We start from the raw sequence: 17,073 nt of genomic DNA, 5'->3' as shown, positions 1-17,073 counted from the left end.
GGGATAGTATGTGAGAGAGAGAGTATGTGAGAGAGAGAGTATGTGAGAGAGAGAGTATGTGAGAGAGAGAGAGAAAGAGAGAGAGAGAGAGGAGAGAGAGAGAGAGAGAGAGAGAGAGAGAGACAGAGAGAGAGAGAGTATGAGAGACACCGAGAGAGAATGAGAGAATATCAAAGTCATAATTAATACTGACAATGGCCAAAATGCATTTCTGCAGATTTTACATGAGATGGGGCAGGCTTGGCTGGGAGGATTCGCACAGTTGAATATCAATGTTCAATTTTGTGTACAACCACATTTGCAAGGTATTGGACAATATTATTTGAATGAGGAACCATGAGCCCATACAAGTCATTGTCACCAGGAAACGAGGCGAAAGGGTGATATGGTGAGAGGATAAAGAAATAAAGGTCATTAAAGTATTACTTTTTAGTTTGATTTATTAGTGGGTATGCCATTGACTTCGGAAAATATTTTTGCATTAATAAGTTACAAACAGATGTCATGGTGTGACTGATAATAGAAAGAACTGGCATTTATATATTGCCTCATTGCCATCCTCAAGTCCATTCCAGAGCTCATCACAGCTGATTAATGAACATTGACTTTAAAAAGAGGTAAATTCAGCAAACAACGCATCCAGAAAAATACTGCGGATGCTGGAAATCGGAAATAAAAACAGAAAATGTTGGATAAAGACAGCAGGTGTGGCAGCATCTGTGGAGAGAGAAACAGAGTAACCGCTTCGGGTCTGTCAGACTCTTCAGAACTGTTCTGTAGAAAGATCATACAGACCCGAAGCATTAACTCTGTTCCTCGATCCACTGATGCTGCCAGACCTGCGTTTATCCAGCATTTTCTGCTTTTATTGCGTTCAGCAATATCTGACGCACAGCATATAAATGAATGTCGAGATAACACCATTTTGTTGGAATGAAAGATTGGTCGGGGCGCAAGGAGCACACCTTGCTGTTTCAAATTGGGATACATGACCTTTTGTGGCCACCTGAGCAGGCAAAAGGATGGACGCATCCAACAATGCAGCCATCCCTGATTACTGCACCTGAGTGGTAGCCAAGATGTGCTCAAGGCTCAAACCCAAACTCTCAGTCCTGAAAGTAAGAATACTGCAAAGTGAGCCCGCCTGATCACTGATCGCTCAGACGTCACAGTGATATTAACAGGACTGAAAACTGCTCCAGACATTCAAAGTCATAATATGGCAGTGGATTTAGCGACAGGAAAATATCAGGAACATCCAATAAATTGGAATGTGCTCTGCTGGTTATATATATTTTTTAAACTGTTGGAAAACGTAAGTTGCTTAAGGCAGGGGCAGTGTGGTTATGCTCACGGAACTAGTGCTTTCGTTATTTTGGTGAGCCTAGCAACACTGCAAACAGATTTTTGCCTAAAGCAACAGAGGGGAGCACGGTGGCAAAGTGGTTAGCACTGGGACTGCGACGTTGAGGACCCGGGTTCGAATCGGCCCTGGGTCACTGTCCGTGTGAAGTTTGTACATTCTCCCCGTGTCTGCGTGGGTTTCACCCCCACAACCAAAGATGTGCAGGTTAGGTGGATTGTACACGCTAAATTGCCCCTTAATTAGAAAAAAAAATTGGGTATTCTAAAGTTATTTAAAAAACAGAAGGGACAGAACTTAAAGGTTTGAATGAGATGTTAGAGATTCAAAGGAGAAGACAAGGCAGACTCACGAAATGAAGGTAATTACGTTTGACTTCTGAAGAAGTGAGTTCAGAAAAGGGAAGATCAAAAAGGAAAAGCTGTGTATATGGGGATGGTTCAACCGATACAAGGGTCGCTGCTTCCAACCTCAGACGTTAACTCCAAGCAAGCCGGGTCTGTTAAGAAAGCCTGCCTTCAGAAGCCAGTTGTTTGTTTTACCTCGGAAGCTAAACGCAATTTGAGATATAACTGCAAGGTGTGGTAACCGTTACTGGATTTTTGTTATAGTTTTTAAAAATCTGTAAGATGATGTGGAATGCTTGGGGAGGTAGTGAACGCTCTGAAGGTAGTGAAATAAAGGTGTTTGGAACTGGGTAGAGATACTGTGGACAGCCAACATCTTAGTTAAGGGTACTTCTAGTATTTTATATTGTTGTTTAATTGTTTAACAAACATTTATTTTATTTAACATCTTCACAACACACTTGGGACATCATTCTCAGGATTTCAACTCTTTTCTCACGTTATATCAAATTGCAAAATATAGCTGAGGGCAGTTGTTTCAACTTTCCCTTCTGGGATTTGGAGTAATACGCCATTTACCATCAACAGTGTTCTTAACATCAGAATAGTGAAAAGGCAGACTGTGTTATTGATAAGCCAGTGATCAAGATTCACTTGAGTTCTTACAAATTCTCTTACTTTTCAAAAATCCAATAATTTCCTCAACTGGTCTAAATCCGCACAGCCCTTCAAATGGAGTCAGTGCGATGGCCATTTCTGGTTTGTGATTTTTATCTGGGTAGCGATCTGGAAACTGAGCGTGGAGTTGTACAGCCAGCTCCTGGAAAAGACATAAAGTTGGAAAACTATGAGGAATGCAGCACCTTGATTTTTCCCTTGATTGGAAAAAAAATGAATTGGGTACACTAAATTTATACAACAATATAAACCATTTAGAAAGAGACCGTATAAGTTTTCTAATACAATAGAGCAGGGGTGGGCAAAAGGTTAATGGGGGGGGGGGCGGCGGCGGCCTGTTGGGTTACTTACTGGTATAGGGTTGACTTGAGTAGGGTGATCATTGCTCGGCACAACATCGATGACCGAAGGGCCTGTTCTATGTTCTATATGAGGCGCCCAGAATCATAACCAGGTGAAGTAATTATTTTACTTAATATACTATGCGGCCCTTTAAAATTGTGAACTGAATGTGGCCCTTGCACGGAAAAGTTTGCCCACCCCGCAATAGAGTGTTGATTTCTGTAAACAAAAATGTATCGGTTTTTCAATGTGATTGAACCCTGGGACATGAGACAGGAACGGAATGAAGCGCTTCCAAGCGTAGCAAAAACTTAGCCTCAATATCAATTATTTCTGTCCAAACTGTGGAGTTGTACGTTCCCCTAGTGTTTGTGTGGGTTTCCACCGGGTGCTCGGGTTTCCTCCTACAGTCCAAAGATGTGCAGGCCAGGTGGATTGGCCATGCTAAATTGCCCTTAGTGTCCAAAAGAACATTAGGTGGGGTTATGGAGATAGGGTGGGGACGTGGGCCTAGGTAGGGGGGTTCTTTCGAGGGCCAGTGTAGGCTCGATGGGCCGAATGGATTCCTTCTGCGTTGTAGGGATTCTATGATTCTATAACTTTACCCACTCTCTTATTCACCCAGTGTCTGCCTGGGTCTCACCCCCACAACCCAAAGGTGTGCAGGGTAGGAAGATTAGCCAAGGGTAGCACAGTGACGCAGTAAGTTAGCCCTGCTGCATCACGGCACCGATCCCGGCTCTGGGTCACTGTCCGTGTGGAGTTTGCCCATTCTCCCCGTGTTGGCGTGGGCTTCGCCCCCACAACCCAAAGATGTGCAGTGTAGATGGATTGAACACGCTAAATTGCCCCTTGATTGGAAAAAACATGAATTGGGTACACTAAATTTATACAGCCAAAAAAAAAGGAAGATTGGCCACGCTAAATTGCCCCTTAATTGGAAATAATAATTGGGAACTCAAAACATTCTCTGCCCTAATTCATCTGCTTCACTATTTTTAGCAAAATCAAAAATGTACACAAATCATATTTATGATTCTATAAAAAAGGGGATATATATTTATATGCTCTTCCACGGTCTTAACTCCAATACGAGGAGAGACCTCAATTTAAAAAAAAATTTAGAGTACCCAATTCATGTTTTCCAATTAAGGGGCAATTTAGCGTGGCCAATCCACCTACCCTGCACATCTTTGGGTTGTGGGGGTGAAACCCACGCAAACACGGGGAGAATGTGCAAACTCCACACGGACAGTGACCCAGAGCCGGGATTGAACCTGGGACCTCGGCGGCGTGAGACTGCAGTGCTACCACTGCGCCACCGTGCTGCCCGCGTCCCTCTTAATATAACAATGTAAATAAACATCAGCTATATTTATGGCTTCATGTGAAACCGGCCACCAAACTGCATCAGTTAAATTAAGAATAGTCCTGTACTGTGTATTCACCTTTGACTGAGACTGCTGAATATTATTTCATTTAGGGCCCTTACAGTAGGCAGAGAGATAGAAGATAATCACGATCAATCAGCCTGTGCTTGAATTAAAAGTACCAGAGGTGAAAGTCAGGCATGTAAACCCTCAAACCCCATTCATACCATTAATGTGCAAATAATGACCATAAACGGAAGCATACTTGCTGTTGCAGCATTTTTGGAAACACTAATTTAATGCTCAGATGGGTCACATACACATCTAACTGATCTGCACAGTTCGTTGTTATAAGTGGGAGCATGCAGTTAAGTCTGCCCAGTTGGAAGGGTACAGACAAAGTGTTGTATGGTTTCCCACTCTGATCAATGTGGGCAATGGTCCAATGCATTCTCGTCCACCCTTTCCCACCGATTTTGTTGGGGTTACGAATTAAGCGGTTTGTCATCTGACAAAAATGTATTTCTTTTTTTACAAATTGTGTTAGCCTCCCAAAGAAAGGGCAGTGAAATGTATACGGTCTGATCTGATTCCCGCTGTAATCGGAGACCAAACTGGGACTCATGAGGGAACATATAAATTCATCGGACTTCTGTCAGAGTCAGACAGACTGTCTTCCAGCAGAACACGCACGAGGTTGTGACAGTTTCACATTAACTTACTAACCCATTCTATACATTGCTGCACATCAGTTAAGATATTATTCTGCAACAATAGAACCATTTTTCTGTGGGCAACCGGCCCCACCTTTAAAAGACAGGACACGGGCAACTGGAAGTGCGTCAACAATCGGGAGATGAGGGCAGCACGGTGGCGCAGTGGGTTAGCCCTGCTGCCTCACGGCGCCGAGGTCCCAGGTTCGATCCCGGCTCTGGGTCACTGTCCGTGTGGAGTTTGCACATTCTCCCCGTGTTCGCCCCCACAACCTAAAAATGTGCAGGTTAGGTGGATTGGCCACGCTAAATTGCCCCTTAATTGGAAAAAATTAATTGGGTACTCTAAATTTAAAAAAAACAAAAAAAAAACAATTGGGAGATGGTAATCACCGTCAAAGATAATAGGTTTTTAGCATTGTTGCCTGCGGCGCTGAGGACCCGGGTTCGAATCCCGGCCCTGGGTCACTGTCCGTGTGGCGTTTGCACGTTCTCCCCGTGTCTGCGTGGGTTCCGCCCCCACAACCCAAAGATGTGTAGGGTAGGTGGATTGGACACCCTAAATTGCCCCTTAATTGGAAAAAATAATTGAGTACTCTAAATTAATTTTTTAAAAAAGATAATAGGTTTTGCTTTTGCACGTGACGTATTTCGGCACAAATGACATTCAGGCTCTCGACTAAGTTTTCCTCTCTCAGAAACACAGTTTTGTTCAGAGTTTAAGATTCTGGGTGTACAAAAAAAATCTGTCCAAAATGAAACAAAGTGTAGATTCCAGCAAAAACAAAAGCAGTCATCGGCCCAGTGAACGAGGAACACTTTTAAATTCGCGATTAACCATGTTTTCACTTACTTTGTTTGGATGGGCTTGAATAGATAATGAGATGTTAACCGATAGCACCTTGAACAGAAAAGGCAGTTGCCCCTGGAAAATATCCTTCACCTTTGACCCCAAACACTCGGGATGCTCGGCAATCCATTCCCCAAGAGTCTTCCGGGGAATTCTGTTGTCGCAGATAATGGCATCCCCTTTCGGATGTGCCCCCATCCATAGCTAACAGAAAACCACAACAAAAACAGTATCACCTTTCAAGCAAGCTAATCATTTCAACATTGTGCCAGACTGCTCATTTATTCTCCACATTTTCGTGTTCTGGTGTTTCTCATCAGCAGGGTAACACCATTAAAATTGTAATGTGTTATGAATTATTTAATATGTTCTGTGTTTCTTTTCAAAACGGCCACCTGAATTTATCAATACTGCTTCTTCCACAACCCGGACGGCACGTGAACCGATGCTGCCTGGAGCAGGGAAGTAGGATTTACCACCATACAAATTTGTTTGCGGGTTACACAATAGTCACCAGAACATTTTATGGGCGGAATGGTGGCACAGCGGTTAGCACTGCTGCCTCACATATCCAGGGTCCCATGTTCAATTCCGGCCTCAGGTGACTGTCTGTGTGGAGTCTCCACGTTCTCCCCGTGTCTGTGTGGGTTTCCTCCGGGTGCTCCGGTTTCCTCCCACAGTCCAAAGATGTGCAGGTTAGGTGGGTTGGCCACGCTAAATTGACCCTTAGTGTCCAAAAGGTTAGGTCGGGTTACTGGGATTGGGTGGAAGCCTGGGCTTAAGTAGGGTGCTCTTTCGAAGGGCCGGTGCAGACTTGATGGGCCCAATGGCCTCCTTCTGCACTGTAAATTCTAAGATAACTTGCGTGCAGAACTGACATTTCAGTAAGTGGGACGGTCTCTTCCTTCTCCTTCAGGTACCATGCCTTAAGAGGGCATTGACCACCATGGACTTCCATTGGATTGGTCCATGATTGCGCTTGGCAAAGTACTGAGGTGGAACACGGGTTATTGACAGCACAACCCTTGTCGTAAGCGGACCTCCCACTCAAAATAACAATCTTGGATTTTGTTTGCGTAAAGCGAAGTGAACAAGAAAATACCTCGGCATAGGGTTTCTCTTGCTCAACGGCTACAGTGGGATCGTTGCTTAAAGTGAGTTTTGCCACCTCGCTCTCCAGGCCAACCTTCCCCCAGGCGTAATGCTGCACAGCACACTTCAACGGGAACACTGGGAAAACAAAAGATTGAAGATTTCTATCAGTCTCCAAACCACAGCGCAACACTAAAGATACTTGATCTCCAAATTGTTGGATCTAGGCTGTGTGAGGAAACGTAGGTAGTTTTAAATAATCTATATTTTTATTTGTGGGGATTAGAAATGGGATGTAGCTTTTAAGTTTAATTTTGTGTTTCTTCATTTGAAAGGGTTTGGTTTCGATGCATACTGTAATGAACTTTACAACATGAAAGCAAACAGGGTTTAAAGGAGAACTAGGCTGTTGCTTAGCAACCAAGGGCCACCCGAAGGACAGGAAGAACTTTTGAGTTAGTTGTAGCCTAGAGCCAGGAGAAGCTGGACCGGGCAAGGGAACGGCAGAAAGCAGACTTCTCTAAAGAGCAGAAGTCCCAAAAACCAGGGAGTGGGGGCAAAGAAATGTCAGGAAGACAGTTAAGTTAGAGGAACAAAGAACAAGAAGTTGAACAAGGTTCTGTACAGGAGAATTCAAGTAAAAGTGCTTTGTGTTAGAGAAACAGCTGCAAGAAACAGATTTAAAGCTGGCTAGGTGAGAAGCCAGACATCAGAGGCAAATCAAATGTTTAGAGACATCTTAATACAGCCTGTGAAGTAGTTGTGTTCGGTTGGCATAGCTGCGCACCTGAGAGATAGTATAGAAACTTGAATGCACGTGACAATCCAAGGCAGAGGAATACCAAAAGGAGACACTGAAATCCTGGAAGTGGATCCTTGGTGAAAGCATCTGGGAGAAAGTGTTGTTTGGGGGAGAAGGTTTCAAACATATTCGAGAGTGGAGTTTGGAAACACTCGTGTGAAAGTCAGAGTTCCATTGAGACCAGTTGGCTCACAATATGGCAAGCTCTGACGGGATATGAGAAATCCACAGACGTCGTATTGAATGGCATCTGCCACTTGGTTTTCAGAGTGCAGTGTGAGTGGCCACATTTTGCCTATCGGTTTGCTGTGCATACACGGAGAACATTAGAGCACAAGATCCATTTTGCAACTTGTACTATTCTTATAAATCTGTAGCTGGGGTGAGGGAGTATTGCACGAGTGTTAATCTTTTACCCTTTTGTTGAGTTGATTGGCAGCCCTAAGACTCTGTCCATCCAAGTCTCCAAACAAAAAAAAAGTTATGGGGCACGATTCAGCCACCGCATTGCGGTTCAGGTGAATTCAGCGAGAGCCTCAAATCGGGCACCATGCCAGGCCAACTGCAAGTCACCCGACCCGCTCCGCCAGGTGCATTCTGGACCTTGCCTCCCGGGACGTGATCCAGATCAGCATATTTAAATGAGCCATTTGGCTCATTTACATACCTGGATGCACAATGCACCTGGCGGCCAGGAGCCAACAGCTATGCCTGCGAGACCTCAACTGGGTGCCATTTAGCACCGATTTCCAGAAACACGGACCAGGCGTGACGGCACCTCAGGGGGCGTTGCAGGCCATTAGAGACCTCTGGGCGGTCAGGGACAGGGAAGGGTTGCACCCTGGCACTCGAGCACTGTCAAGGTGAGTGGATGGCACTGCCAGGGTGATCGGGCGGCACTGCCAGAGGACCTTGCTCATTAGAGGGGGTTCCAGGGGCCACAAGATTGGATGGGGAGAGGGGCAGCACGGCGGCGCAGTGGGTTAGCCCTGCTGCCTCACGGCGCCGAGGCCCCAGGTTCGATCCTGGCTCTGGGTCACTGAACGTGTGGAGTTTGCACATTCTCCCCGTGTTTGCGTGGGTTTCGCCCCCACAACCCAAAGATATGCAGGCTAGCTGGATTGGCCACGTTAAATTGCCCCTTAATTGGAAAAAATTAATTGGGTACTCTAAATTTATTTTTAAAAAGATTGGATCCCCCATCCAATCTTTTTTTAAATAAATTTAGAGTACCAGGCAGGTTAGGGAGGGCCTGAAAGGGAGTGGGGGAGGGTGCAGAGATCAGGGCTGCTGGTCAAAATATCGCCCCAATCTGTGGGGAGTTGTTTCTGCCGGCGTTCAGCTCGTGCCCATGCTCTATCGAGCCAGAGTTTTGCTGCGGGGCCTGGCTGCCCAGTAGTAACAGGACTCGGTTTTAGCTTTCCGACTATTCGCGCAGTAAGAGAGCTGCAAATCTACATTGAGCAATACAAAAGCATAATTTGATTGTGTTTACCAGTCAAACAGGACATCTTAGTTTGCCCCTCCCACTTGCAACCAATCTCCGGGTTAATATTTGCATTAGACAAGCTAGGAGGGAGGTGCTCGAGATTAAAACACTTCTCACCCCGATGTTCTTGCACAAGTTAAACTGCCAGTAACAGGGCCATGATTAGTCGTTAAGTACTTATAAAGTCCAGGAATGTGGCAATGGTGGGCAAGAGGTCTTCACATTGGGCAGCACGGTGGCCTCGTGGTTAGCACAACGGCCTCACGGCGCTGAGGTCCCAGGTTCGATCCCGGCTCTGGGTCACTATCCGTGTGGAGTTTGCACATTCTCCCCGTGTCTGCGTGGGTTTCGCCCCCACAACCCAAAAATGTGCAGAGTAGGGGGATTGGCCACGCTAAATTGCCCCTTAATTGGAAAAAATAATTGGCTAATCTAAATTTATAAAAAAAAAGAGGTCTTCACAATCACAACGTGGATCTACCCAACAGCCAGAGTCTTGCTGCAAAAAGCTCATTGAATGGGAAAGGTTGAAAGCCATTTACACAGACAGATGTTGACACAAAAATTTACCTTAAATACTGATAACCAGAAGGAAGGTTTGTGGTACTGTGGGGTGTGTCTTATGCAAGATTTTTGAGAACATGTTTGTCTTGCTCTGCCCAAACAATCGCTAAATCTCTGGAATGCCAGGAAATAAAAGTCTGTTTTATGACTTAATCAATGCCCGTCACCTGATCCAATGTGTACCGAGCGGAAAAAAACCCTGGGAATAAACTACGCATTATTTAATGATGGAACTTTGTGGTAATGGTGTTGCATATTATTAATCTTCACCTGACAGGGTCACTGAGCATCCATACAGAGTATATTAACACTGACCACTACTCTGACCGCAATAGCAAAATTAAAATGAATACACACCCTGAAATAATTACAGAAGTGTAATCTTACCCATGAGTCACAAGTGACATGCAAAAACCCAACCAGCTGCCTCAGTGAGTGACTGCAGGCACACAGACTAGCTCTAATCTGAACTTTAGTGTTAACAGGTGGAGCAATTGGGTTGCTACATTTGAGCTCAGGACGATCACTACTCAAGTCACTCCCGCACATCACACTCACAGGTCAAGGCACAAATCAAATTCAACCGTGCCTCCCTCTGCAGTTGATTAGACCTGGGGAGAGTCAGCACCTTGATCTTCAGACCTTAACCAGGTGATTTCTAAGCCTCCCTGTTTGTCAACCCATATCATGCCTTACCGAACTTTTACAGGCCAGATTATTCCATTCGCAGTATATCACAAGGTAGCAGTCAGAGTGAATACAAGTTATTCAACCTTATTGCACTTGCTGAACGCTTAAAATACATTACCAACTTGATATTGCACCAAACGATCTTAAAAATCTGATCTGAGCTCCACTGCTAGATACAGTACATCCTAGGAATCAATCCAGATTGTTCATTCATGTATCTAGAACATGTTTGTATTTCAAGTTGATGAACAAGTCTATGTAAACTTTCTCAACTGAGAACCTTCCAGACAATACGTCCAAGTGTTTGCCCACTATGGACAAAGCACTGGAAACTTTTCACAGACGTCTTTGCTTATATGATAACGGAATTATTTCATGGCAATTTTTCTTTAAATTTACTTTTCTTTATTTCATCTACTTTGTAGGCTGCATTTTACTGCTGGCCGTGCAGGCAGACTGGCTGAATGCTCTTCACCGCTTTTCTGGTGCCATGTAGCCAAAGAATCTGGAAGCCAAGGTTGCCAGTTCTGACTAAATTTGCTGTGTGGTCTTCAATCCTCGTGCAGACATGTTTTCCAAGCCAAAGCATTGAACGTTTTGCCTGTCACTCTCTAAAATATCTCATAGATCCGCAATAAAAACAAGCTATGACTGAATTATAAAGCCTACAGGATACTGGATTAACAAAAGATGCCCTTTGTACCAGGATTTTATATAGGCAGGGAAAAAGAACTGAAGATTACATTAAAACGTCTTTCTAATCAAGTACAGAACAAGATTAACGATTTTTTAAGAACCTAACACTGCAGTCTCCCTGTTCACGGACTTTAAAAATTCAAATTAGGGGTGGCACGGTGGCGCAGTGGTTAGCACTGCTGCCTCACGGCACCGAAGACCAGAGTTCAATCCCGGCCCCGGGTCACCGTCCATTTGGAGTTTGCACATTCTCCCCGAGTCTGCATGGGTCTCAACCCCATAACCCAAAGATGTGCAGAGTAGGTGGATTGGCCACGCTAAATTGCCCCTTAATTGGAATTTAAAAAAAAACACATTCAGATTAGAAGGATGAACCTGTTAACAAGATGAACAAGTGCAGAAATTTAAAGAAAAATTACGATCCAAAACGCACTGCCTGAACGGATGATGGAAGCAAATTTAATAATAACTCTCTAAAGAGAATTGGAGGAAAAGCGGAAACAAATGGGACAACCGTGGAAAACAGCATGGAGGAAGGGCCGGTGGGGGTAATTGGAGAGTTTTTTTTTTTAAAAAAGAGCCAGTACAGGAAAAATGAGCCAAATGGCCTCCTGTGCTGTGAGGGTCTAAGCAAACTCGAGACAAATATCATGAGTAACAACAATCTCAGTTTTTTTTTGCATTTCACAGAGAGGATGTGGATTTGGATTTATTGTTAAGTGTACTGAGGTACAGTGAAAAGTATTGTTCTGTATAAAATCCAGATTGTTTCATACATGAAAAACATAGAACATACGCTAGACACACAATGTAAATAGACACACATCAGGTGAAGCATAGGGAGTGTAGTACAACTCAGTAGAGAAGGTGTGGAGACATCAGTTCAGTCCATAAGAGGGATGTGGTTGATGTGTTACTTACTCATATCTGGTCCAGAATTCAGTCGACACTCCGCACATCAGTATGGATTTAAAATGCTTCAGATAATTTTTAATTTTATTTGCCTAACAGAACATCAACTGATTACATGTTGCCAAGCCCCAAAGCATAGCCTATGTTCCATTGCCCCCTTGACAATGGACGGTTACAATCTCACTCATTGCTTATAAATGTTTTGATTAAATTAAGGATGCACGAGGGCCATGGATCTTTTCCACCCACCTGCGCCAGAGGTGGAGGCCTCGGTTTAACATCTCATTTGCACCTCTGGCACTGCTGCACCCCCTTATTCTGCTCTCCATTCCCGATAACCTTGGACTCCCTGTTCAGCCTTAAAATATTCTGGGGAACATTTGGTCTCTGGGGAAGAGATTTCCAAGACGAATGACTGTCCAAGAGAAAATATTTCTCTTCATCACCACCTTAAATGGGAGACCCGTTATTTTTCATAACCCAATTTATAGTGCAGGACGCCGCCATTCGGCCCATCGAGTCTGCACTGGCCTTTGGAAAGGGTACCCTACCCAAGCCTCCACCCTATACCCGTAACCCCACCTAACCTTTTGGACACTAAGGGGCAATTTATCATGGCTAATGAACCTAACCTGCATATCTTTGGACTGTGGGAGGAAACCGGAGCACCTGGAGGAAACCCACGCAGACACGAGGAGAAAGTGCAAACTCTACACAGTCACCTGAGGCCAGACTTGAACCCAGGTCGCTGGAGCTGTGAGGCAGCAGCGTTAATCACTGTGCCACCTTGCCTCCCTAAACTGTGTTTCCCTAGTTCTAGTCTCTCCCACTAGGGGAAAACATCCTTCTTGGCCTGTCAATTCCCCTCAGGATCTCATATGCTTTAAAAAAAAACACCTCTCATTTCTCATGATCTTATCAAATGGCAAAGCCGGCACCAGGGGTCTAATAGCCTATTCCTGCTCTTCATTCGTACGTCCCGTGGAAGTATGTTAACGTCAGACTGACAGCACGACCAAGGAATAAGACGAAGGATTGGAATGGCCAAAGACATTCAAGAAACTAAAAGGATTATGTTCGGCTCAAAATTAGCCATGAGAACAAAGCTGAGGATCCCGGAATACTACATCACAAGAACTATGGCATAGGGAAGCGATTGCCGGACAATCAGTGAACCAATGCAGAGATTGGATTTGGATTTTGTTTATTGTCACGTGTACCGAGGTACAGCAAAAAGTATTTTTCTGACAGCAGCTCAAACAGATCATTAAGTACATGGAAAGAAAAGGAAATAAAAGAAAACACATCATTGGGCAACACAAGGTACATGATGTAACTACATAACACTGGCATCGGGTGAAGCATACAGGGGTGCAGTGTTAATGAGGTCAGTCCATAAGAGGGTCGTTTAGGAGTCTGGGAACAGCGGGGAAGAATGGAGGCTGCAGAGTTGCGAGTTTTGAGGCAAATAATGATGACTTCTTGGAACAGGTCACGCTACACGTTAAGAGGTACGAGTATAATCTGCGATCAGAAGAACTCTGCTGTCCTAGGGAGTGTCTTGGGCAAGCAATAAGAAAGCAAGATTTGGAAAAGTCTGACGCTGGTGGTGGAAGAGATCGAGGTGGACAAAGAACCATCTTTTTGCAACTACCAACAAAGGCTTAGATTAAGACTGCAATGAAGTTACTGTGAAAATCCCCTAGTCGCCACAATCCGGCGCCTGTTCGGGTACACAGAGGGAGAATTCAGAATGTCCAATTCACCGAACAAGCACATCTTTCGGGACTTGGGGGAGGAAACCGGAGCACCCGGAAGAAACCCACGCAGACACGGGGAGAACATGCAGATTCCGCACAGACAGTGACCCAAGCCGGGAATCGAACCCGGGATCCTGGAGCTGTGAAGCAACTGCGCTAACCACTGTGCTGCCGTAGGTGGATTGGACATGCTGGATTAACCCGAGGTGGGATTACAGGGATGGGGGGGGGGGATTGGGTCTAGCATGGGTGCGCACTTTCAAGAGGGCCGGTGCAGATTGGATAGGCTGAATGGCCTCCTTCTGCACTGTGGGGATTCTATGAACAGGCTTGAGGGGCCAAAAGGCCTGCTCCTATTTACTATACCCAGGAGGGGGTGGGGGAAGGGGATGGGATGGAGGTGGGGAGGGGGATGGGATGGAGGTGGGGAGGGGGATGGGATGGAGGTGGGGAGGGGGATGGGATGGAGGTGGGGAGGGGGATGGGATGGAGGGGGGAGGCGGATGGGATGGAGGGGGGAGGCGGATGGGATGGAGGGGGGGAGGCGGATGGGATGGAGGAGGGAGGCGGATGGGATGGAGGGGGAGGCGGATGGGATGGAGGGGGGGAGGGGGATGGAGGGGGGGAGGGGAATGGGATGGAGGGGAATGGGATGGAGGGGAATGGGATGGAGGGGGGAGGGGGATGGAGGATGGAGGGGGGAGGGGGATGGAGGGGGGAGGGGGATGGAGGGGGGAGGGGGATGGAGGGGGGAGGGGGATGGAGGGGGGAGGGGGATGGAGGGGGGAGGGGGATGGAGGGGGGAGGGGGATGGAGGGGGAGGGGGATGGAGGGGGGGAGGGGATGGAGGGGGAGGGGGATGGAGGGGGGAGGGGGATGGAGGGGGGAGGGGGATGGAGGGGGGAGGGGGATGGAGGGGGATGGAGGGGGGAGGGGGATGGAGGGGGGATGGAGGATGGGGATGGAGGATGGAGGGGGGGGGGGATGGAGGGGGAGGGGGATGGGGGATGGGGGATGAGGGGGAGGGGGATGAGGGGGAGGGGGATGAGGGGGGGAGGGGGATGAGGGGGGAGGGGGATGAGGGGGGAGGGGGAGGGGATGAGGGGGGAGGGGGATGAGGGGGGGAGGGGGATGAGGGGGGAGGGGGATGAGGGGGAGGGGGATGAGGGGGGAGGGGGATGAGGGGGGAGGGGATGAGGGGGGAGGGGATGAGGGGGGAGGGGATGAGGGGGGAGGGGATGAGGGGGGAGGGGATGAGGGGGAGGGGGATGAGGGGGGAGGGGATGAGGGGGGAGGGGATGAGGGGGAGGGGGTGAGGGGGAGGGGATGAGGGGGGAGGGGATGAGGGGGGGAGGGGGATGAGGGGGGAGGGGGATGAGGGGGGAGGGGGATGAGGGGGGAGGGGGATGAGGGGGGAGGGGGATGAGGGGGGAGGGGGATGAGGGGGGAAGGGGGATGAGGGGGAGGGGATGAGGGGGGAGGGGGATGAGGGGGGAGGGGGATGAGGGGGGAGGGGGATGAGGGGGGAGGGGGATGAGGGGGGGAGGGGGATGAGGGGGGAGGGGGATGAGGGGGGAGGGGGATGAGGGGGGAGGGGGATGAGGGGGGGAGGGGGAGGGGGGGTGGAGGGGGATGAGGGGGGAGGGGGATGAGGGGGGAGGGGGATGAGGGGGGAGGGGGATGAGGGGGATGGGGGGGGAAGGCGGATGGGGGGGAAGGCGGATGGGGGGGGAAGGCGGATGGGGGGGAAGGCGGATGGGGGGGAAGGCGGATGGGGGGGGGAAGGCGGATGGGGGGGGGAAGGCGGAGGGGGGGGGGAAGGCGGATGGGGGGGGGAAGGCGGATGGGGGGGGAAGGCGGATGGGGGGGGGAAGGCGGATGGGGGGGGAAGGCGGATGGGGGGGGAAGGCGGATGGGGGGGGAAGGCGGAGGGGGGGGGAAGGCGGATGGGGGGGGGAAGGCGGATGGGGGGGGAAGGCGGATGGGGGGGGGAAGGCGGATGGGGGGGGAAGGCGGATGGGGGGGGAAGGCGGATGGGGGGGGAAGGCGGATGGGGGGGGGAAGGCGGATGGGGGGGGGAAGGCGGATGGGGGGGGGGAAGGCGGATGGGGGGGGGAAGGCGGATGGGGGGGGGGAAGGCGGATGGGGGGGGGGAAGGCGGATGGGGGGGGAAGGCGGATGGGGGGGGAAGGCGGATGGGGGGGGAAGGCGGATGGGGGGGGGAAGGCGGATGGGGGGGAAGGCGGCTGGGGGGGAAGGCGGATGGGGGGGAAGGCGGATGGGGGGGGAAGGCGGACGGGGGGGGAAGGCGGATGGGGGGGGAAGGCGGATGGGGGGGAAGGAGGGGATGGGAGGAGGGGAAGGCGGATGGGGGGTGAAGGCGGATGGGGGGTGAGGGCGGATGGGGGTGAGGGCGGATGGGGGCGAGGGCGGATGGGGGTGAGGGCGGATGGGGGTGAGGGCGGATGGGGGGGGATGGCGGATGGGGGTGAGGGCGGATGGGGGCGAGGGCGGATGGGGGGGAGGGCGGATGGGGGGGGAGGGCGGATGGGGGGGGAGGGCGGATGGGGGGGGGAAGGCGGATGGGGGGGGGAAGGCGGATGGGGGGGGGAGGCGGATGGGGGGGGAGGCGGATGGGGGGGGGGAGGCGGATGGGGGGGGGGAGGAGGCGGGGGGGGGGGGGGGGGGAGGGGGGGGGGGGGGCGGATGGGGGGGGAGGCGGATGGTGGGGGGGGAGGCGGATGGGGGGGGGGAGGCGGATGGGGGGGGGAGGCGGATGGGGGGGGAGGCGGATGGGGGGGGGGGGAGGCGGATGGGGGGGGGGAGGCGGATGGGGGGGGGGGAGGCGGATGGGGGGAGGGAGGCGGATGGGGGGGGGGAGGCGGATGGGGGGAGGGAGGCGGATGGGGGGGGGGGGGGGAAGGAGGGAAAAGGGGGGATGGGGTTTCCAGCCTGGATCTTTGTGCAGGGTTAACACTGCAGAGGTGACCAGCCTGTCTGACAGGAGAGGCCCGCAGCTGCCTCTGCGCCTCCATTAAAACGCCACCACACGCCATCCTCCCTCATAACTACTGCCTCGGCGCCGCCAAAGGCCCGTGGCCGGGGTCAAGGAATTCGCCCTTCCCCTGGCCGGAATCCCCTCACCTTTAGCCGCCGCCATTGCCCAGCCGGATCTGCGCATGCGCGTCGCGTCCCCCGCGCTGCCTGCTGGGAGTTGTAGTCCTCCGTCGCTGGGAGGGCTGGTCCCAGCTGGGTGCAATCACAGTTTGAATGGACCTGTCGCCCTACTGTCGGTACTTTCACAATCCCCACAGTGCTGAATGGACATTCGGCCCATTAGGTCTATACCGATCCTCACAAAGATAACCCAACCTCACCTGTAGCCCACCTTTTCTTTCCCAATTA

At 50.0% G+C, this 17,073-nt stretch overlaps 1 protein-coding gene across 2 annotated transcripts in view; it reads right to left on the bottom strand.

The window, feature by feature from the left end:
• Positions 1–16,846, bottom strand: part of mpi (mannose phosphate isomerase) — a 27,046-nt gene extending 10,200 nt beyond the window's left edge. The window contains exons 1-4 of one of the 2 annotated variants that reach the window (XM_038784044.1): positions 16,813–16,846; positions 6,766–6,893; positions 5,667–5,867; positions 2,389–2,530 (exon numbers count right to left, since the gene is read on the bottom strand). In XM_038784044.1, coding sequence (XP_038639972.1) covers positions 2,389–2,530; positions 5,667–5,867; positions 6,766–6,893; positions 16,813–16,828 — 487 coding nt within the window. In that variant the 5' untranslated portion in view covers positions 16,829–16,846. The remainder of the gene's footprint in view (positions 1–2,388; positions 2,531–5,666; positions 5,868–6,765; positions 6,894–16,812) is intronic. The other variant, XM_038784045.1, reaches the window with a different exon arrangement.
• Positions 16,847–17,073: the final 227 nt, after the last annotated feature.

This window comes from Scyliorhinus canicula, chromosome 24 (genome assembly GCF_902713615.1).
Source record: "Scyliorhinus canicula chromosome 24, sScyCan1.1, whole genome shotgun sequence".
Classification (NCBI taxonomy): Eukaryota; Metazoa; Chordata; class Chondrichthyes; order Carcharhiniformes; family Scyliorhinidae; genus Scyliorhinus; species Scyliorhinus canicula.
This window is presented reverse-complemented; position numbering and strand designations above follow the sequence as displayed.